General features: G+C 42.1%; 1 protein-coding gene across 1 annotated transcript; it reads right to left on the reverse strand.

The window, feature by feature from the left end:
• Positions 1 to 2,548: 2,548 nt before the first annotated feature.
• SLC30A5 (solute carrier family 30 member 5) lies at positions 2,549 to 21,098 on the reverse strand. The gene is made up of 16 exons (XM_081880656.1): positions 20,845 to 21,098; positions 17,157 to 17,279; positions 16,221 to 16,287; positions 14,477 to 14,562; positions 13,613 to 13,700; positions 13,119 to 13,206; positions 12,655 to 12,731; positions 11,459 to 11,629; positions 11,052 to 11,340; positions 9,637 to 9,845; positions 8,580 to 8,737; positions 7,632 to 7,761; positions 6,711 to 6,936; positions 6,218 to 6,444; positions 5,295 to 5,423; positions 2,549 to 3,438 (listed from the first exon to the last, which is right to left on the reverse strand). The coding sequence occupies exons 1-16, from the start codon at positions 20,928 to 20,930 to the stop codon at positions 3,268 to 3,270; spliced, it is 2,325 nt and encodes a 774-aa protein (XP_081736782.1). The 5' UTR covers positions 20,931 to 21,098; the 3' UTR covers positions 2,549 to 3,267.
• Positions 21,099 to 23,777: the final 2,679 nt, after the last annotated feature.

Below are 23,777 nucleotides of genomic sequence, written 5' to 3' on the forward strand. Positions count from 1 at the left end.
CGGCTATGAAGAAATCAATCCAAACTATTATAATTCTCCTTATAGGACTGTGTTTCTGAGTTGTGCGTCCTCTCCCGCTTGCTTACGTGCACCGGATTCTGAACTCCCATTGGTCCATATATATATATATATATTTACAAAAATAAGTTGGGTAAAGCCGACCGCTTTGCACAAGAGTGTTTTGGACTACAACGGCTTTCCAGACCCACTTGTAATTTCAGTAGCGTCACCATAGGAAGGAATGCAACAGCCGCAGGTTTTTCCTACCCTATGCTGCGAAATGCACGCTGATGGAATCTTTGTCTGTCGTACAAGCGTTGAAAAGGATAAGGAATAAATCCCTTAGGACTAGGCAAGTGTAGAGGAAAAACGAGGATAGGCTGAGGTCTCTGGCTCAGCTCTGCCATGAATTCAGTGGGTAGCCTTAAACAAGCATTATTAGCATCTTTGCCTTAGCCCCTACCCTAACACTGCAATATGGGGACAGTAACCTACATTGCAGAATTATTGTAAGAATTACATCAATCTACTGCATTTGTAGTGCATCAAACACTTAAAAGTGGTATATAAATGCTGTTAACAATTTTCCTTCCTCCCCAAAACTGAACAGTCTCAAGTTATTACAGTGGTACCTCGGGTTACAGATGCTTCAGGTTACAGACTCCACTAACCCAGAAATAGTACCTCGGGTTAAGAACTTTGCTTCAGGATGAGAACAGAAATTGTGCTCTGGCGGCGCAGCGGCAGCAGGAGTCCCCATTAGCTAAAGTGGTGCTTCAGGTTAAGAACAGTTTCAGGTTAAGAACAGACCTCCAGAATGAATTAAGTTCTTAACCCGAGGTACCACTGTATAAAGTATTTGGGGCGACAGCTGTATTATAGAGTCCTGGTTACATTTATGTAACTTCCTCCAAGGAACTCAGTCAGCATGTCATAGCCACTGAGCATGCTCAGTCCCTGTCCCCTTTTAGGGTTTCTCCCCTACCGATTTTTAAAAATTGTTACTGCCTTCAGGATCAGAGGCCATGAATTGTTACTGCCTTCATGGTCAGTATGTTTCTGGATACTAACTGGTGGAAAGCACAGGAGGGGAGAGTACTCTTGTGCGCTGGTGATGATGATGGAAAATGGTTACCCTCACATGTACCAAATAAGTGTGATCCTATCACAAAGAGGTAAACTTTGTAGATATCCAAAATGACCAGGCCCTAGAATAGATTGCTCATGGAAGTGAGGGGAGGGTCAGCAACACTGAATGTAATTTTAAGTGGCGTTCCTGGTATCTGGTGTGATGTTGAAAGAACTGAGAACAGCAAGCACAGTACTATCGAATTCTACATGTACAGAAGTGGGCAATTACCCAAAAAGTCCAACGGTTCCACATTTCACTTCCAAAGAGGAAGCTTGCCCAAAAGACTGATAAAAGTCAATAGTGCCAAATCTCTCCTGAATACTTGGGGGTTTCAAAACCACAATAATATAAATTTAGTCAGAATGTACAACATAGATCAAGGCCAAGAGGATGCCAGTGTGGTAAATAAGCAAACTCTAGGAAGCTACTAGAAGGCAGCTTCCTTCAGAAAATGGAAGTCTTGTCCAAATGGAAATAAAAAAGCACAAATTTTGGCAAAAGAAACACAGCAGACTATAAGGGGTGACAATCAATCTCATGAATTTAGAGTCTCCTGTGTATGTTTAGCAGTCTCGGAATGTAAAGAGAGATACTCTTATGGAATTGTTATAAAAATTCTAGTGTCTCAAATATAGAATAAATGTTCATAAATGCACATGGTAAACACACATTCAAGCCACATGTCTGAAATAGTACAGGAGAACAATCCTGAAGTCACCTTGACTCTTAATGACCCCAAAGATTTTGTCTGCAGAAGGAATTATCTTGGAGAAGTTCTTTTCACTTACAAATCCTACATATTCTGTCTTGAGGGCATATTTTGTATATGAATAGGGTATGCCTGGGACCTGGATCGAAAAACTAAAGCGTCTCAAAAGAATGGCCAGACTGCCTAGGTAGGGCAATTTCGAAAGTCTTTAAAGGGGCTTACAGACTTTGGTCCTCACCTCCTTGGGGGGGGGGGGGGGACTCTGTTGCAACAGAAAATAAAGGCTTTCCTTGCTTTCACTGGATCCTACCTCTCTGACTGATAACGGTTTTAAGGAACACTGAATCCCTGTAAAAGTCAACCCCATTTTTTCTGTAACTGTCAGTAATAGTTAATGAACAGGAGCAGAGAGTAGGAATAAGTTGACATTTCTTACACTGCTGGGAAACGAGAAGCATGGTCTACCAATGGTTGGTATTGGGACATGTGCTTTTGCTATGCCAGAGATTGTGGTTTGTTACTCCTGCTGGCTAGAGAGGAGACACAAAGCAGGAACAATCTCCATGTTTACAATGAATCATTAACTACAGACTAGGGCAGTTAAAGAAGAAACTCATACAGAACTAAATTGTCTCATCACTGGGACATCTTTCTATCCTATAAGTCAAGTTTTAAGGTGTAATCAATAATATGTCACTAGAAATATATAAAAATTATAAAATGTTTATTTTACATAGTGGTTCAAATTTCCAATTAGTTATTCAACTTTCCCACTGAACAGAAACATAGGAGTGCAAGAACAAAGAATGTATTTTATACTCCTGACTAATTGTTAAAATAACTTTTCTTCTTTAAAAAATTAGCTCAGCTCAGTGACAATTTTTAATTGGTAGAATCTATTTTTCCTTATTTAACAAAGCTGTGCTTAGAAAATAGGATTATATACAGAACTGGAATATAAAATTGTACATATTGATTGGTATCTAATGAACTTTGAAAAACCCATTTTTAAAATGTGTAGATACACATACACATACAGCAACAAAATAACTCTGAAGATGCCATTTTTTGGAGTCTGGCTATTTCTGTTGCAACCTAAAATTATTTTCTTTAGGCTTGAGATGGTAGAGAAATGCTTGATATTCCTTTTGGGGGGAAATGTGCAATATAGTTGTGCTCATCCACAATCACGTAGCAAAATTTCTTTAATAGACACCAAATAACAGTATTTTTACATTGCCAGTATTTCCACATATACAGCATATGTTCTACTTATCCCACCTCTTCTTAAATCTCTTGATCTTATTTTTAAAGGTATGTAACATTTTCTAAAAATCCAAATATATACGGCATTTGTTTCTGTACATTTATGTGCAAATTCACCTGATGAAATACAGACAGTGAACCCTACAGATTCAGCTTCTGGTTACATGATGTAAGTGCCATCTTTGTAGTATTTCATGGATTCCATTTGTTTTGTCATCGCAAGGACATCTTGAAATCCTGTACTGAGGCCAGACATATGCTGAAAATAGGCTTCTTTTTCCACTTGGACAGTTAAATTATTAACTCCAGCATCCTTAAGAATTGCTGAAACCTGAACAAAATAAAAACATGAGCATCACATCTTCAGCAAATGTTTCTTTGGAGCTCTAAGCAAGACAATCTTGCTGCACAAAGGAGAAGTGGTATCACTTTGCATTTGACATTTACATCCTATCCTCCACAAAGAGTTGCATGAACCAATAAGACTGCATGCGAGTCCTACTGAGCTCAAATGACTACCTAGAATCTATTCTTTCCAAGCACAACAAAAGAGAAAAAATGGGTAGCAGAGAGAACATGGTGCGGGACCAGGTCTACAAACTATGATGGAAAGTATCTTTTGCATTTATGCAATGATAAGCATGTAAGACGCAGGGATGAGGACTAGAACACACTATTCCACCCCAGACATGGGTCTATTTATAGTTTGTCTGTCTTGGAGGCTCGGTGTGCTCTTACTGCAACTTCTTCTGAAGAATACAGAACAAAAACTGAAGTTTGTTTTCAATTTCCCCACCATTTATTGAAATCCCAGGCCATTCAAAATATACATGTGTTGTGATGCTTCTAAAAAAGGTGTCTGCCCCAGAGACTAATACAGCCTGGTAAAGACAAGGATGCAGTAAGTTGTTTCCACCAATAGTTAGCTGCAGCGTTTTGCAGTAGCTGGGGCTTCCAGACACACAGTGCATATCGCTCTATGTCTTGGAGTCATGAATGCAAGAATCTACATGGCCAAGTGACCCATGTCCAAAAATGGCTGTAGTTGGCACACCAGCCCAGTCACTGAGGTCTTCAGGGCAGTCACTGTTAACGGTCCCCCATTGCTTAGACACATGGAATGCATCCACCAGGAGCTATGCATTCAGTATTGTGCAGAACTCCCAGCTGAGGTCAGAGACCACCCTGCTTCCACCTTGTTGGATGTTCAGGAACTTGGTGAATATGCTTTTTTAAAAAAATAAAATAAAATTCAGCAAGCATAATAATAATACAGTGGTGCCTCGCAAGACGAAAAGAATCCGTTCCGCGAGTCTCTTCGTCTAGCGGTTTCTTCGTCTTGCGAAGCAAGCCCATTGACGGCTTATCGGATTAGCGCTATTAGCTTTTAGCTTTTAGCGGCTCATCGGCTTAGCGGATAAGCAGATAAGCGGCTTAGAAAAAGGGGGATAAAAGGAAAAAAACCCCGCAGGAACTCGCAAGACATTTTCGTCTTGCGAAGCAAGCCCATAGGAAATTCGTTTTGCGAAGCACCTCCAAAACAGAAAACTCTTTCGTCTAGCGAGTATTCCGTCTTGCGAGGCATTCGTCTTGCGGGGCACCACTGTAACAATTTTTTATTTGTACCCCGCCCACCTGCCTGGGTTTCCCCAGCCACTCTGGGCAGCTTCCAACAAAGATTAAAAATACATTAAAATGTCACACATTAAAAACTTCCCTGAACAGGGCTGCCTTCAGATGTCTACTAAATGTCAGGTAGTTGTTTATCTCTTTGACATCTGATTTTATCTCTGTAACCTTACTGCAAACAATGCAGAAACTGTTGCTTTAAGAGGTGTATAAACTGTTTAAATTAATAAACAACCAGAAGCGGGTGGAAAAGCACCACTTCACACCTTCGCTGCTGGAACATGCTGCAGAGATGGTGAAGAAATGAGGCCCCAGTTTGCCAAAACACCTGCCCAGCTGAAGTAATATGGAATCTCACAGAAAGTGTAAGAGCAGAGAAATCTACAGAGCACCATAAGCAGTATCCAGCAGTCACTATTACAGAGGTGGCTGTCAGCTCATAATATACCATCTAGTTTACTCTGCCGGGTGCCCTCATACACAATTGTGTGGAGAAATCTGGTAGCATGAACTAGTTCTGTGGGCCTTGGTGGGCGAAGCGCGAACACACAAAGTTACCTGCTGTATAATTCTCTGCTCCATGACTTCTGACATTACTTGCACATGTATAGTGCCTGCCACAACATTAGCAGAATGACACCAAAAATGAGGATCCCTATAGGATATAACACCATCAATTTTCTGGATCTGTAAAAAAACCCAAAAAACATTTCTATACATATGCAGAACTTGTAATAGTATTATTTTGACTGTTCAATGTTACTGCTCTCTTGGTACCTGGTTTTCACTAAATCAGTTATATAATAAAGAATCATTGTATTAAAGTATCAGCATATATTTGTGAATGCAAGCCTTATTTCAAAGACAGTGTAATACTTTAAATTCTATACTCTTTAAATTGCACACTATTCTCCTCAGTGTATCTGAATGCCCAAGAATATTCTTAGTCTGCAAGTTAATACACTAGCAGGATTTTAAAAAACACTGTATTAAAACATACATTGTTTAAAAAACAATATGTAAACTTGGAGGTAATTAGAGATAAAGATTTTATAGACATGCATAAATGAAAATAATACAAAGGAACCAGGGGAGGGAGTAGAGGGAAGTCGGGGGATTCAAGTAATCCCAGAATGTGGATTTAAAATTGATTGTTTATATAGTTGTTTGAAATGTTTGTTTTTTTCCTTTAATGCAATATAAAATTTTCACAAAGATTCTTAGTCCGAGTAGCAACTTCAGACAGAAATGGTAGAATAAACTGTACCTTTTTTTGGGGGGGGGGGAGATAGTAACCTGAACTCTGTAGTTTTGCAAAGGTTGCCAATTCAAAGTGAACAAACCTAAAAACAAGGCCCTTTCCAAAATGATGTTATGTGGTTGACAATGAGGAATACTTAAAACGTCCTTCAGAAATTCTAAATTTCATGACACATGAGCGAATGTGAAGAAAAAACCCCCAAGGGGCAGTAAATTCTAACCTTTTCCAAAGCCATGTGCAGATCTTTCTCATGCTCTAGTGGAAGCCTCAACAAGAGTACCTGACAGGCATCTTTTATGAGTGGGATCACACTGAGAAAAATCAATGTAGCAATAAAGAGGGAGCAAAGGGGATCGGCTATCAACCAGCCAAACTGCTGAATGAGTATTGTTGATATGATCACGCCAACACTGCCAAGGGTGTCTGCCAAGACGTGCAGAAATACTCCTGAAACAAACAAACAAAAATTTCCCAGATCATTAGGACATAATTCGGCAGTTGAACAGACATTAACAGTGAGCATGCATTGGAATAGCACAACATGCCAATGTACTGCTATCATCGTATTGGATCCTTTAAATTGACCATTCTATTATGAAATCTTTAAAAACCAAACAACCTTATTACAACTTCCCTTTCAGTACTGTCCCCCTTCCCCCATAAATTTGCAAACCCCCCCCCAAACCCAACCACCTTACTGTCCCCCCACTTACCTCTCATGTTGGCATTCATGCCACCTCCCAGTGCCCCATGCGAGTGTCCGTGATTATGATTGTGCCCATGGTCACTATGGGAATGGCTGTGGCTATGGCCGTGTCCATGGTGGGAATGGCTGTGGTCGTGTGCATGGCATCCTCCCCGAGAAGGCCCGTGGGAGTGGGCGTGGCTAAAGGCACAGATACCAACAAGGTTTACTATCAATCCTCCAACAGAGACAGGCTGCATGAGGGAGAGACAGAGAATCTTTAAACTGTTTACTCCTTTTAACTGTGCCAAGGGGGGGGGGGGGGACGACGACGACGACAAACACATACAGTATAAAGCAGGGGTGGCCTTCCAGATGCTGGATTCAAATTCCCATCAGCTCCAGCCAGCATTGCCAATGGTCAGGGGTGATGGGAGTTACAGTACAACAACATCTGGAGGACCACAGGTTCTCTACCCTGGCTTGGGGGGAGAGATGGGAAGCGGGGGGGGGGGGGGAGGGAGAGGAGAGATAAATAGGAGTAAGAGGGTGGAATTATGTGGTCCAGTTCAGAAGCATTACATCTGTGCTGGCTCCATGTAACTGAACAGTTGCAAGCATGTACAATATTAAGACCTTTTTCAGAAAACAAGGGTCTATTTCTACTTTGGCAGGAGAAGTGAAGATGAGAGTATCCTTCTAAACAGCGGCTATAGCCTTTGCCCTGGAGGAAAAACGTTATGACTGTTAAGGATAAGAATTTCCAGCCAAGTATAATTTATTGCCTCTCATATGCATTGCAATTTATGCAAACATCTGTGAAATGAACAGAGTCGGTGCACCAGAGCAATGTTTGAGGGATTAAAACTTTTTTTGTTTCTACCATACAGATCAGAATGTTTAAGAGCAATAAATCAAGTATTAACAGAAAATAAGGTTATAAACTCACAGTCAGCATATTGGTATCAATGTCTGGAGGATCAACCAGCCTGGCCACAGACTCGATGAAGACAAAGAAAGCTATTACCATGAGAAAAAGGCCATTAATAAACCCAGAGAGAATTTCTACACGGCCAAACCTGTAATTAAGAAAGTGAGGAATAAAAAAATCATTTGGAATGGGAAAAAAGAATAAAAGACATATAAAAACAATTCCAAAGTAATCTAATAATTGAATTATGCTAAACCCTGAACTATTTTGCCAGAAAACCCGTGATTATTCAACCAATGAAGTCAATTAGCCTGATGTATATGACTTTGCTTGACTTCCAGGCTTTCTCTATTACACAAATTGCTAATGTGTAACATGAAAGTGACATTTTTTTGTCAGGCTGCTATGTTTCTCAGAAAGATATGTATGAGAAAGAGAGACGAGAATCTTCAGGAAGTAATACTAAGCCGTTCTGATTTTCTGGGATAAAAGGGATGGTTAAATGGAAATATTTTTATGTTTTTCCATTTGACATTTCCCCCTCAAAACTTTGGAATAGAAAATAAATAAATACAAATGTATACAAAATCAATTCCACAGTAACCAAATAATTGCCTTGTTGTGAGAAGTGTTTGATTAGACTCTAATATGTGACTGGGTAGTTTAACCTGGAAAACTCATTTTCCCAACATAATCCCCCACAAACCTTCATTAATATTGGAATCTACCTTATACCAAGCCAGTCCATTGAGCCACCTAGCTCAGAATTGTATACACTGACCTGCAACATTTTTCTAGGGTTTCAAGACAACCACCTTTCCCAACTCTACCTGGGCAAGTCACTGACTGAACCTGGGACCTTTTACATAAAAAGCACTTGCTCTGTCACTGGGCTACAGTCCTTCTACATCTCGTGCTATTTCAGCTAGTATTAATAGGTCTCTATAATTAGTTCAACATACATACCCATAGGAGAATATGCGAGTTGCTTTCCATCTAGTCATCAGTGCTGCAAACAGACCCATAACTAAAGCTGAACAGTCAAAAAGCATGTGAAATCCATCTGAGATTAAACCTAGGCTGTTGGTCCACACACCATAAAATAATTCCACAAAAGTAAAAGCCTAGAACAAAAGTGAATAACAGAGATTTCATTGTGAAAATGATACATAAAACTACTCATTGAAGAAGCACGTGCCTGACATATTTTGAAACTCCCCCTTTAGCAACTCCACTCTGAGGAGAGGGGCTCACATATAATGAGGAAATCAAAAGTTCCACACACTACTCAGTGTAACAATATGAGGTAGAAAACTGCAGTCTTAACATGTCTGCTTCTGTTAAAACGAGGACATGGAAAAATGCTTTATTTTTGTTTACCTTTTATGAAAGAATGTTATCAACTTTTGGGAATAACTTAGAAATGAACTTTGAAAATAGTAGAACCACAGAACTGTAGTGAGGATCATCTAGTTTAGTCCAGCCCCCTGCAATGCAGGAATATGCAGCTGTCCCAACCTTGGTGGTGGTGGTGGTGGTGGGGTTTCAAACCTTTGACCTTGGTGTTATCAGCACGATGGTCTAACCAACTGAGCTACTGTTCCAGTTAATGATCTATTGAAGTTTCTTTCATTACTGAAAGTAATAGCGTATGCAACAAATTAAAAGTTTACGAAGGGAACAAAGATGCCTTAACAGGGCTAGTGACAAAGTAGTGGCTTGGAGAAAAGCCAGGGCAGGGTCAAGATGCCAGCCATTTGCAGAGGGAAGCATGCAGAAATCAGGCACTTCCCCAGTCCTCCTTGAAATGAAGGAATATCAACTAAAGCATCCATGCTAGTTGGCCACACAATCTCTGCTTAAAAACTTCCAATGAAGGAGAGCCCACCACCTTCCAAGGGAGCCCATTCCATTTCATTCTACATTAGACATTGCATATCTGGTCTCAAAACCTAAGTTTACCCCCACTTCACCAAAACCAGAAATAATTTCCTCAAAGGGATTAAAAAAACAACCAACTTACCAGATTCAGGCACAGAAAATAGAAGATCTGCCTTGAGTCAGACTCCTCAAGAATTTGTTTCAGTGATTCTTTAATAAATCGAGGTAAGGACTGAGAGCTGTGTTGCAAGGCATCCCCCATAAAATTGTACAATGGTATTCCCTCAGGAGAATAACCTATAAGAGTGCCTTTCTGTCCTTTTCGTGTTGGGGAGGAGAGAATATTGGCAGCTGAAGAGAAAGCATATGTTGTTTACATTTTGTAACAGTCCTGTAACGCAGGGTTGTACCCAATGTTAGTCCTACTCAAGGAAGACCCATTGGAATGAATATGAATAACTTTGGTTCATTGATTTCAATGGGACTTACCCCCGAGTATAACTTCATTGTATACAACCCATAAGCATTTTAGCTACAAACAAGAACTGGAACATTTTATGTACCCGCTAATTACAGCGCAGGTAGCGCTGTGGGTTAAACCACAGAGCCTAGGACTTGCCGATCAGAAGGTCGGCGGTTCGAATCACTGCGATGGGGTGAGCTCCCGTTGCACGGTCCCTGCTCCTGCCAACCTAGCAGTTTGAAAGCACATCGAAGTGCAAGTAGATAAATAGGTACCGCTCCGGCGGGAAGGTAAACGGCGTTTCCGTGTGCTGCTCTGGTTTGCCAGAAGCGGCTTAGTCATGCTGGCCACATGACCCGGAAGCTGTACGTCGGCTCCCTCGGCCAAGAAAGCGAGATGAGCACTGCAACCCCAGAGTCGGCCACGACTGGACCTAATGGTCAGGGGTCCCTTTACCTTTACCTTTAATTACTCAGAATGTGGCAAGAGAATTCAAGGTCCATGATACTTTGTGTGTTTAATGCAGAGATTTTTGCAAAACTATTGCTCATTCATCCTGTTTGTTGGGGGAGAAAAGTCTCAGGTGTGAAGGCCAAATGAACTGACCCCTAATCTGGGTTTGATGCAGCCTCAGTCCTATGGTCATATTAACCAAAGCTGAAATTTCCAAAGGGGGTGGGCTCAGGGAATGCAGAGAAAAAGCTAACTCTACAAGTAAAGCCAGGGGTTATTACCTTAAGCTTTCATGGAAAGGCTGTACCTTTTAGAAGCTGATCAAAGTTTCCACAAGCAGTTAAAAGAGAAGTGACAACCCACAAACCTAGTCCAATTTTAAAGCACTTGTACTAGTGCAAAAGCCAATGATCAGTTTAGAACTGCCTACATACAAACTATATAGAAGAAACAGAGGAACAATTTCCCATTGTATCACTACACTTGTGAGGGATCAAATAAGTTGTCCCTGAAGATCATAATGCAAACGAAAGCTAAGACCACACATTCTGTGATAACAAGGCGTGTTGAATTTCTTTCTATCTAAGTATGAAACAGTCGTAAGCACATGTCACCATTCTTCTGAAGTTACTAATACGTACACAAAATGAAGAAAATGGTACTGACTACCACTCCTCCAGAAATAACATGCTCTGTGGTTTCCTGATGTGTCGGTCTGTTGATAGCTCGAAGCTGGTCTGTTATTGGATGTGTCCAAAAGTTGCCAAGAAGTAGAGCACTAATGAAAATGAGAAAGGACCCGTAGCGAGCACACTTTGAGACTTCTATCTTGATGGAACACACAGATTCTACGTAGAAGTCCAAAACCACGACAAAAAAGATAACTGTGATGAAGGGCATGATGAGAGAAGACCAGGATTCTACTTTACTCTGCAATAAAAAGATGCAAACATTCAATACTGGCGGCAAAAACAATTTTGCATTCACAGTAGTTGTGGTTATAAATTTGGTTGCCAGAAAGCCATTTGTCAGCAGTTATGCCACTTACCTCTGTTGTCAGAGATAAAACAATCACCCAGGGACTCAAAAGGAGGACAGAAACAAGATGAGACAGCGCTTGAAGACGTTTGGCTCCACCAATATCTACTGAGAGCTTTCGGGAAGCTGTGTGAAAACCAACTTTACAGCATAATGCTAACACTAGCAAAATTACTCCACCCTGCAAAGGAAGGGAGAGTAATATCAATATACCTAATAATCAAATATTGTAAATCTATTTTAAATATTATTTGTGAAAGGCCCAGAAAAAACTACTTTCCCCCCCTGCTACCTTATTTGGTTCACAGAAATTCTATGCATGGGGGATTCTTAGTCTCTCAACAGGCACATACATTACTGGCAGCTTCCAATACTGGAACATAGTTAATAAAATTAATCTTTATACTTTTCCAATGGCATCCATGCTTATATTTCCTAATAAAAATTCTAGTCTATTATGATAAACAAACATAGTTAATTACTGCAAACTGGAGACAGCTAAATTAAAAATGTGTGTGATTGTCTATAACAGGACCTATTTGATTGATACCTTAAGTATTCTATGCTGTTCTATATTAAATGTGTTTCATTTTCTCTACGTTAGTAAGAATGTTCTGCAAAAGTTTAAAAGTAACAAAATTCAGCAATTCATTCCTATTTATTTTTTTCTGGCCAATTTTAATGTGCAAGATGGACTCCATGGTTAGATCCCAATAAGTATTTCAATAGTGGAATGGAAATTACAAAATGCCTTTATATCTGCATGCTAAGGTTCTAGGAACTCCACAACCTTTTATCAATGGACAGAATTTTGATTGAAATAAACTGTGCATGGAAAAAGACTGAGGCTGAAGAACAGGCAGCTTATCAAGTGCTGAGCATTAGCAGCTGCTACAATCAAACCAGTATGTTATGGTATCGTACTGCAAACTTGATGGTGTATTTTAATATTTACTTATTTTTAAATGGTTATTGTTCTCAAGTAAGATTAGAATGCCATTACTGAAATGACCTTTTAAGCGACAAATAAAACACGCACACCTGTTGCATGTATCTGAAAGCTGCTGCTGAAACGAATCAACAAAGCAATGCAACAGAACCGGAAGACATTTAAGAACTGCACTATTGCCATGAGCAAGCCATTCAAGGCTCCTAACATTATGTACTTTGTGCACTTTTTCAACAGTTCATCAGAGCAGCATTTACCTTATGATCAGCAACTCCTAAGAAAGCGATGATTGTATAAAGTAAGTGTGTCAGAGCACTGTCATGGTGTCCTTCGGCTAAAGAAAGTAAAGGTCAGGAAAATTCCGCAATAGAGTCCTACCCCTACAAGTATGAAAAGCACTCCCATCTTCATGAATTGCTTCCTTGAATAAATTAAACAAAGCTTAATAACTATAGGAAGGGAAGCATAGGAGGTTAAGAATTCATGTGACCTAAACTGAATGGTACAAATTTCACAAAAGACGCTTCTCTTGAAAATACTCCCTTAAGAATTAGAAACAATACACAGGAATTTAAACTGCACAAAAGAGAAAACTGATATTTTGCAGTACAGTCACAAAATTATGCCAGAAAATATTTTTTCATTAGCAGTAATCAGTATCTAAATTAAACTGGGTAGTTGGAACATAATTTTATCCCTTACACAGGGTCAGAAAGGATACGGTGTTCTGCAATTTTAGCCATGAGGTCATCATTATCAAAAAGCAAAAGACAGATCACAGCAATAATGAAAAAGGCCACACCTCTTGTCTGAAAAACAAAAAAAATTGCAATAGGAAAGCTGATCAGGAAAGCAGGAAAACAGAAATATGCCAAGAACTTTCAATAAAATTTAATTCAATATACCTCTGGATTGGGGGGTGAGGCAAGGAATAGGGGGAATTAAATCTGCCTTGATGTAGGTTATCTTGATAAGCTACAATATACTGTGCTTTGAATTTCTTTGACCTTCATTAGAATAATTCCTGGTATAATAAATCTTAATTATAGTCTTAAAAGGTTTTTCCACCAAGACTGTAAACACTCCATGAAGGAGTATTTTAAAATTATAAAATTACAGTTAGGTAGATATTCTTATGAATTTTAGACAAATGCTATGGTCACTTCTTTTATATTCCAAAACATGTGGGATATTTTCACAAAATAAATGGCTAACCTTTGCTGGTCCTCCTCCTGAACTTGTGAACAGTACGCTGAGCAGTGAAATGACAACAATATCGCTGTGCTCAAAAAGTAACAGAGTTCTGCAAAACAAGAGATACAAATCTCATTTATGACAAACAGTAAATAGAAATTTTTTTAACATGCATGAATTGGGTTGAAATTTAGTCTGAACAAGCAATTAAATAGATGCATTTAGCTACAATTCTAATTTTCAGTGGCAGATCTAGTAGTAATATATTTTTTTATTTTTTTTAAAAAATTATGGTGTACTTCTGAATATCAAGAAATCATTACCACCAATATTTCAGTAATGGTACACACCTATCTAAAAATAGTTCATTAAGTGTCATCACAAAAAAGAGGAAGAGTCACTGTGAAGCTATGTGAGCTTTGTGTGGTTTCTTATTGCTATAATCATCTGAATGACTTCCTGGATTCCTACTAACCAAACGGTTACAACAATATCTGAATACAGGCTTGCCAAGCATCATACAAACCACCATCATACAAGGCCAGTCTCAAGAACATCATTGTGGTCTCCATAGAAACCGAATTATTCTGAAATTTCTATGATTTCTACATTTGGGAAGAGGTGCTTTGAAGCTATGACAGCCAGCTGATTGTTGAGGCCCAATTGTCAGGACTTGTGCCCGCAGAACTTAATTTCAATCCACAGAGGTGAAAATGGGTTACTGATATCAGAATGTCAGGTGACAGGTGGGGTGGTCTGCAGGGAGTAGAAAAGGTAAGGAACTGGACTGCTAGCCTGATCCAGTTCTGTACCCCTTCTTTATGTGAATAAACAAGTTGTCATGTTAGATATCTACAGTAAGTGCCATGACAAGAATATATTTACCTTAAAGGTCCACATAGGGTGAGGCCAAAAAACCACAAGAGGGAAATTACACAGCCAACGACGGCATGTTTAACTATTTTGATCCACTGTAAGAGAAAACATAATCCCAGTCATTAGAAATAACCATTAACAGTTAACATTTCAATTGCTGATTTTACTTGGGATATACAATTCAAATGAGGTCAAATTAACAACCTAAGCATCATTACCATAACTCTATTCTGCAGGCTAGAAATGACTACTTCTCACCTGCTCTGCCAACCCACTTGATTTCTTTGCTGGGTGCACAAGAAAGGGCTTCATCCCATGAATGTCCAGCACAGAAACTCAGCAGACTGGTGGCTCTTTCCCTCAGCCACCACCACACCATATTTCTATGCTGGATGAGCTTATTCACCTGCTGCATGCCTAGCAAGGAAAGAAAGAAAGTAGGCTGTCCACTCAGCTGCCACCAATCTCCTTGATGCTGGGCATGTAAGAGGAAACTCATTTCCTGTGCAACTAGCAGACATGGACCGTGGGATGTCAGAGGAGCAGCTGAATGCTTCATTCCTTCCCAAGCATGCTGCTTAGCTTCTATGCAGGTAGCTAAGGAGGTAAAATGCTGCTCTTCACATCCAGCATAGCAATGCAGTGAGCTGACAGGGGAATCAAGCACTGTCTTCCATCTAGTTCATTCAGAAATTCCTAGTCAATCTATGACAAGCAGTTGAGTGGGATGCTTTCAACACAGAGTAGAGCAGATCCATAGTTTTTTTTAGCAACCTCAACTAAGACTTCTATGGGTAAATCCTCACATTGTTTAACCCAAACATGTGTGTCAATTTGTCCTAAAAGCCACTTGCTTGGAGAGCTATTATTTGGAGTCTTTAACTGAACAAAGAAGTAGGGCTTTATGCAACCCAGCACTCATGAGAACAATATCAACTTCAGCCTATAACATGGCAAATAGGGTACCATTACCTACTGCAATAAGATTTGACAAATTGATCCCTTTCTTCTATGGTATCTAGATCTTCAAATTTCCACATATAACCCAATGTCCATATAATTATTCAAACCACAGGCACTTTAAGTATTCGAAATGCAGGGAACTAGTCTCCAAATTAACTTTAAACTGACAATCTTGGTAATTCTTTAATTTTAAAATACTGTTCAGACACCCCCCCCAAATACTATATTTTCTTAGCTTCCCAAGAGCATTGTCCAGATAAAAACCATAATGACAAATCTCTTGAACAGTTTGATTGATTTAATACAGCCACAGGGAAGCAGCAGTTTTTTGACACAGCACAAGTATTTCCACTCCCCACAAAATAAAGTACCAAATAATACAATTCCGTGTACTGTATCAAGGGTAGGGAACCTTTCTTGCTCTGTGGGCTACATTTTATTAGCATAGTCACAAGCCAAATTTGACAGGTGGACAGACAGCTATAGGGAGCCTTTTAAATGGAACCTCGGTTGTTGAACGCTTTGGAAGCCGAACAATTCAGAACCCGAACGCTTCCGTTTTCAAACGCGCCTCAGAAGTCGTTAGACTTCCAAGGCCTTCTGAGGCGCATTTCTCCATTTTTTAAAAGGAATTTGCCGACCAGCAATTGAACCTGGTTAATTCATTTCCATGTGGCCGTGGCCCCAAGGCAGCAAGAAGTTTCCCATGAGGAGAAAAGTAGTTTTAGTTCTTAAAGTTTACATTTTAGAAGAACAAGCTACATATATAAACCACATCTATAATACTCACCTGATGTCTGGTGACAGGTTTTCCAGATGAAAATGGTTTTTGAAATAAAATCATAAAAAATGCCGACCTATGAAAAATTGGGATTTCCATTAAATCAAGTGAAATTACAGTTTATAGAAGGCAAGTGTTCAAACCAACACTGGCTATGTGTTTTAAAATACTTATTTTAAGTATCAGTACGTTTGGAATCTTAATCCTACAAAACAGAAAATGAGCTCTTAGCCACTAAAGGTAAAGGGAACCCTGACCGTTAGGTCCAGTCGTGACCGACTCTGGGGTTACGCACTCATCTTGCTTTATTGGCCAAGGGAGCCGGCGTACTGCTTCCGGGTCATGTGGCCAGCATGACTAAGCTGCTTCTGGCGAACCAGAGCAGCACACAGAAATGCTGTTTACCTTCCTGCCGGAGCGGTACCTATTTATCTACTTGCACTTTTTGACGTGCTTTCAAACTGCTAGGTTGGCAGGAGCAGGGACCAAGCAATGGGAGCTCACCCTGTCGCAGGGATTCGAACCGCTGACCTTCTGATCAGCAAGTCCTAGGCTCTGTGGTTTAACCCACAGCTCCATCCGCGTCCCCTCTTAGCCACTAGTTTAGTCCAAAACAGCTTGCAAACATACTTCTGACCATGGTTCTAAACAGTGGTTTGGTACCAATTATGTTCAGCGAAAACATTGGTGCAGATGAACACCAACTAGTTAGCTGTGAAAATAAATGAGGACAAGAGGGATTTGCTTTGCTGACTACGTGGCATCACATCTGAACCCACATACCTCCGGATATAGGGCGGTATATAAATTCAATAAATAATAATAATAATAATAATAATACATTATCAACTGTAAATCTATGATTGGTAAAAAAGCAAGTTATAAAATTAATAAAGATATAAAATTAACCTCAATAGAATTTGCTGTAATCAAAAGTCAACTTACCCAAGCTTCACTATGAAGATAAACTGTACAAGGTGAACTACTTTCAGGAGGTCATAAGATTCAAACAATCCTAAAGCCTTCAAAAACTTAGTTAAGCACAGTAACACAATATATTTAGTCAGGCTGGGGAGAGAAAAAGGGAAAAAAAGTTTTATGAGATATTGGAAAGCATTTAGATATGAAAATTTAAATATATTCAATTTATATTATTCTAAAAAGCAAACATTTAGAGTACCATGTCAATAAACACAACTTACTCTTGATCATAATATTTAGTTACAGATAGGTAGCCGTGTTGGTCTGCCATGGTCAAAACAAAATAAAAAAATTCCTTCCAGTAGCACCTTAAAGACCAACTGAGTTAGTTCTAGGTATGAGCTTTCGTGTGCGTGCACACTTCTTCAGATACCAGGTATCTGAAGAAGTGTGCATGCACACGAAAGCTCATACCTAGAACTAACTCAGTTGGTCTTTAAGGTGCTACTGGAAGGAATTTTTTTATTTTGTTTTGATCATAATATTTAATTGCCCCTGGCAGATAACTGTTTAATTGTGCCTGAACAAAAGGTTGAACAAAAACAAAACTATGGGGCCTGGATGTGTCTGTTTACTCTTCAAAGCATCCTTATACTGGAATACTATGAAATAGATAATTTCAGCTCAACATTGTTTATCAAATGCTGTAGTGTTGATGTGTCAAAATGTATGCAGTTATATGCCTGGAGCACAAAACGCTTTATCACTATGGATTTTTGTGCTCCAATATTTAAAAGAACAAGATGACTTCTGGGATAGGAGGCACTGCAACCAGCCTGCCAGTCATTGCATGCGCCATAGAACTTGAACTCTGGGTCTGGGAATGTGTGAATGGAACAAGAAGAAGCATGCTTCTATGCAGCTCAAAATACTGCTTACTTAACATGGTTGGTCTACTAAAAGATAACCTTAGCAAACAAGTGAGCCTAGTTATCCAACAGCCACCTGTGCAACTGAACTAAACAGATGAAACCTATATAGGGAAGCTAGATCCAGAGATTGTGAAGCTTTCATGCTGCTTCACAAGCTACCAAACTCGTACACAATCCCCACTTGCAAGTCATCACAGATGACTATCCTACCTACATGCACTTTGCTGTGCACATACTGCTGTGTGAGATATGCATACCAGCAGGAAAATTATATATTGCAATCTACCTGCAGAAACCATGTTACTTCTGTGTAGGAGTTTGACAATGTGTTAAATGGCTCCTGGGAGTTGCACAGAATGGAGAACTAGCTACACAGAATGGAAAACTAGACACAAAATCTCAGCAGCTGTCCAATGTGGGATTTTCCCTATTAAACACAAGGTTTAGATATAGGATCACATTCTGGGTTTGGACCTGTCACTAGGCCAGCCAGATGCAAAGAAGAGACATGTGTGTAGCTCCTATATCTTTACCATAGAGGCAATCTGGGAGACGCAGCATGACATGTAAAAATATTGGACACAGGAGGAAAAATCTAACCATATCTCAGGAGTTTCCCGATTCCACATAACTATCTACCGTATTTTTCCTTCTATAACACGCAGATTTTTTCTCCTAAAAAGGAAGGGGAAATGTCTGTGTGTGTTATTGAGCGAATGTGTGGTCCCTGGAGCCAAATGGCGTGAGGGGAGGCAAAAAAAAATCAGGCAAAAATCAAATCGCGCGTCTCGGAGAAGGGATACCTGAAAAGAGGAAGCGGCTGCTTTCCGGCATTCTGCCTCAGGGTCTTACTGCCCACCCACCTCTGTTTCCTTGCTGTGTTTGCTCAAACGGAACAAAGAGCAGGGAAAGCCCCTCCCCTCCAGGCAAGCAGAGGGGAAAGCAGAGTGTCGTCTCTGTGTTCCGTGCTGCTGAAAACATGCAGGAGGGAGAGAGAGAGAGAGAGAGAGAGAGAGAGCTGGCTGGCTTGGGTGGGTAGGTGAGGGAAAACTTTTGCCTTCCTTTCCTCCCTCCCGTTATACCCCTCTCCTGCATTCTTAGCCAGCTGCTTCTCTGCACACCCCTCTCGTGCTCCTTGTCCGTTCTGTGTTTTTCCTTCCCTCCCCACTTAAAATGTGGTTAAAAAGCATGGATCCACATGGATCCTCAGGATCTTTGCATTGGGTCACCCCAAATTCACCATCAGATCACATAGCATGTCCATGGCTACAGCCTGCCCCCCAAAAATCACGCACCCACTGTTGCCTGGGGCTGCAATGGTGCAAAAATGTGGTTAAAAAGCATGGATCCACATGGATCCTCAGGATCTTTGCATTGGGTCAGCCCAAATTCACCATCAGAGCACATAGCATGTCCATGGCTACAGCCTGCCCCCCCCCCCAAATCACGCACCCACTGTTGCCTGGGGCTGCAATGGTGCAAAAACGTAGTTACAAAGCATGGATCCACAGGGATTCTCAGGATTTTTGCATTGGGTCACCCCAAATTCACATCAGATCACATGTCTGTGGCCACAGCATGAAGCACAAAAATGATACATCCACTGTTTCATTCAGAATGTTTTTTCCCTTGTTTTCCTCCTCTAAAAACGATGTGCGTGTTATGGTCAGGTGCGTGTTATAGAGCGAAAAATATGGTAAGTTTTAAATTCCAAAGAAGGGCAGCTTTGTTCATTCTTTCAGCAAGAGCACCAAGTCTCGTGACACAACAGGTTTCTTTGGGCACAAACTTCCAGAACCCAATTTACCGTTAGGCACTACATCGGATGGCGTGGACTCCAACTCACCAAAGCCTATGCCCTAAGAAGCTGGCAAGCCTTCAAAGAGAGCACAAGGTTCTTCATTGTTTGAGCGGGTCAGAGTGACTGTTCTCTTTCTGATAACAATAGGAGCCCTTGAGCACTTATTCAACAGTATAGGGCAGGGGTAGGCAACCTAAGGCCCGTGGGCCGAATGCAGCCCGATCGCCTTCTCAATCCGGCCCACGGATGGTCTGGGAATCAGCATGTTTTTACATGAGTAGAATGTGTCCTTTTATTTAAAATGCATCTCTGGGTTATTTGTGGGGCCTGCCTGGTGTTTTTACGTGAGTAGAATGTGTGCTTTTATTCAAAATTTACCTCTGGGTTATTTGTGGGGCATAGGAATTCATTCATTTTTCTCTCTCTTCAAAATATAGTCCGGCCCCCCACATGGTCTGAGGGATGGTGGACCGGCCCCTGGCTGAAAAAGGTTGCTGACCCCTGGTATAGGAAGTCCTGTGCTCCTTCAACCTGGCATCCCTAACATAGCTGTCAACTTTCCCCTTTTCTTGCGAGGAATCCTATTCGGAATAAGGGAATTTCCCTTAAAAAAAGGGAAACCTTGACAGCTATGATCCCTAATCTGGATGGCCAGGCAGAGCTCAAGACAATGCCCGGCTCCTCCTGAGCCTAGGCCAGCCTTCCCTGCCGAGCAGGCCGAGCATTGGAAGCTGCCTTACACCGAGAGGCCCATCTTAGCTCAGCATGGTCCGCCCTGACTGGCAGCGGCTGCCCAGGATGAGGCACCTCTTGACCCGCCCTGGAGGCGCCGGGGATTCAACCCGGGATGCTCCGCCCCTTGGCCGTCTCCCTCCGCGCCCCCCAAGCACGCCTGTCGGGGTGAGTTTGGGGGCGCCCCCCAGGCCCTGCCTCAGGCGGGAGCCCCTCGGCCCGCTCCACCCCCGGCGCAGGCCCTTACCGGGCGCTGGGCACGTCCACGGGCCCCAGCCGCCCGCCTCCGGGCAGGACCTCGCCGCCGCCGCCGCCGCCGCATTTCTCCTCCATCGCCGGCTCTCGGGCCGGGCCTCCTCAGCCGCCGCCGCCTTCGCTCCCCGCGCGGGGCTGCCTCATCCTCCGCGGGCTGAGGGCCGGCTCCGCCAACAGGCAAGGCCCGCGGGCAGGCCTGGGCCCGCAGCGGAACAGGAAGAGGCTGGGAAACGGCAGAGCCACGTCCTCACTTGACGCCGGAACTGCCCATCCGGGAGGTTGGGAGAGCGCCGGATCCTTGGGGGGGGTGGAGGAGGAAACACGCGATGCCTTTAACGACTACTCTCCCCCTCCCCTCCCGGTGGCTAAATGGATTCGCCCAAGCAGGGCTCATAGAGTAAAGAGTGCGGTGCAGCGCCACCTATCGGCCGAAAGTCGGCGGTGTTTCTCCAAGCGGTTTTCTAGCACAGGTATGTCGAAGCTTTGGCCGCCGGATGTAGTTGCTGAACTACAATTCCCATCAGCCCCAGGAACCGCGGCAAGGCATGATGGGATTGGTAGTTCAGCAAAGCACTTGGCGGCTTTGAGGTTCCCTTATACCTGTACTCGGAAGTAAGCGCGCACTTCCACCGAGTTTTACAGAAGTCCAGGAAGCCGCGTTATGCTGGCCAGGCTCTTTGTCGGTCTAGCCCAGTATTTTATCTTCTCTGGCTGGCAGCTGTGGCTTTCTAAGATCTGCGTCAGGAAACGGCCTTTCCCTTTTCCGCCGGGGTACCAGATCCACCTGCTGGGATCTTCTTCAAAGCTTGTCCATGAGCTGTTGCCCTTCCCCAATGTTCAGTCGGGCTTCAGTCTCAAATAAATATGGGCACAGGATACACATTTACTCAGAAGTACAGTGGTACCTCGGGTTACATACGCTTCAGGTTACATACGCTTCAGGTTACAGACTCCGCTAACCCAGAAATACTACCTCGGGTTAAGAACTTGGCTTCAGGATGAGAACAGAAATCGTGTAGTGGCGGTGCAACAGCAGCAGGAGGCCCCATTAGCTAAAGTGGTGCTTCAGGTTAAGAACAGTTTCAGGTTAAGAATGGACCTCCGGAACGAATTAAGTACTTAACCCGAGGTACCACTGTAAGTCCTGATGAGTTCAATGGAGCAATGAGTTCAATGGAGCAACTGCCCCCTGGGGCTTCTCCAGACTGCATTTATTGAGCATTCATCCTGATTTTCTGAGCACCCTCATTCGCTTGCGCAAAGCAAGCTTAGGTGATTCCCAGGCTATACTCAGCATTCATTCTGACTTGTCAGCAGAGAGGTGATGCAACAACGAACATTTACCCCAATTTCATCCTAGTTTGCCTTGTGCTGTGGTTACACACCCTCCTATTAACCTATTATTCTCTCCCCCCACACTTTTTAGTGCATTTTCCCATCACTTTAGGTGCCTCCAGACTGTCATTGTTTTCTGTGAGGGTTTAAAGCACACACCATAACTTTAGGTTTGTATCTTTAAAGTGAACTAAATAGCTCTACTCCCTTTGTGCAGGGATTGGGGAGGGAGTGGACTCCAAACTCCCATCAGCCCCAGCCAGCATGGCTGGTGGGAGGAAGGGAGCTGCTGTCCAGCGACATCTGAAGGGCTGCAGGTTCCCCATCCCTGTCTTAGGGCAATAAATCAACTTAAAAATAACAACAATAACCAACAGCAGGCTAAACCTGGTATGTTTACAAATAAGAGCACAAAAGAGCCTGCTGGATCAGGCCAATGGCCCATCTAGTCCAGCATCCTGTTCTCACCATGGCCGACCAAATGCCTATAGGAAACCAGCAAGCCTTGTAGGGTTTCCCATTTCTCACATTTACCAGTTCCTCATATTTATGTCCTAAACCACCAGCCATATTACATGCAGATTTCTGCAGAGTGATTCCATCTTTATTTCCACTCCTTGTTTCTGTCTTCCCGGTGAATGTACAGTGGTACCTCGGGTTAAGTACTTAATTCGTTCCGGAGGTCCGTTCTTAACCTGAAACTGTTCTTAACCTGAAGCACCACTTTAGCTAATGGGGCCTCCTGCTGCCGTTGCGCCGCCGGAGCACGATTTCTGTTCTCATCCTGAAGCAAAGTTCTTAACCTGAAGCACTATTTCTGGGTTAGCGGATACCTGAAGCGTATGTAACCTGAAGCATATGTAACTCAAGGTACCACTGTATTTGCATGTGGAACAGATGGCAACAGACCTGTATTTGTTTTGTTATTGTTACTCCTTATTTCATTGTTTAGATACAGTGGTGCCTCGCAAGACGAAAAGAATCCGTTCCGCGAGTCTCTTCGTCTAGCTGTTTTTTCGTCTTGCGAAGCAAGCCCCTAAGTGGCTTAGCGGCTTAGAAAAAGTGGGGGGAAAGGGAAAAAAAGTCGGAAAAACTCGCAAGACATTTTCGTCTTGCAAAGCAAGCCCACAGGGAAATTCGTCTTGCGAAGCACCTCCAAAACGGAAAACCCTTTCGTCTAGCGGGTTTTTCGTCTTGCGAGGCATTCGTCTTGCGGGGCACTACTGTACATTAAAAAAAAAAAAGTAATATTCTAAATGCAAAAAATCCCTTTAAAAAGTGGATTTCTTGCAACAACTTTAATCTACAAAGCTATATTACTGGTGCGCAACTGAATCCTGCCCTGAATGCCTGGAGGTGACCTAGGATTTCCTGGAAGTTATACAGCATTCAACAGGATTTATTTTCTCGTGGAGCCCGCTGCAGTCCTATCTCCAGCCTTGTCTTCCTTAGCTTCCCAGACTAAAGGAATGAGAATAATCTGACACCTTGCGATCCAGGCATGGGAGGCTCTGTGTGTGAAATTACATTCGATTTCACCCTCTTGCCCCTATCTGATCTTAGTTGAGCCTGATCATCGTGGACGGTGCT

The sequence above is a fragment of the Podarcis erhardii genome (assembly GCF_964252035.2).
Source record: "Podarcis erhardii genome assembly, chromosome: 11".
Lineage (NCBI taxonomy): Eukaryota > Metazoa > Chordata > Lepidosauria > Squamata > Lacertidae > Podarcis > Podarcis erhardii.

What these genes read in the sequence shown, in the direction of transcription:
- SLC30A5 (XM_081880656.1), bottom strand. Translation starts at nt 20,930, where the DNA reads ATGGAGGAGAAATGCGGCGGCGGCGGCGGCGGCGAGGTCCTGCCCGGA. An exon ending in TAGGAGTTGCTGATCATAAG is followed by an intron (nt 11,630 to 12,654) that starts GTAAATGCTGCT and finishes CTTCCTTTGCAG; the next exon opens with GGTGGAGTAATTTTGCTAGT. An exon ending in TGCACATGGCTTTGGAAAAG is followed by an intron (nt 5,424 to 6,217) that starts GTTAGAATTTAC and finishes GTTTTTTTACAG; the next exon opens with ATCCAGAAAATTGATGGTGT.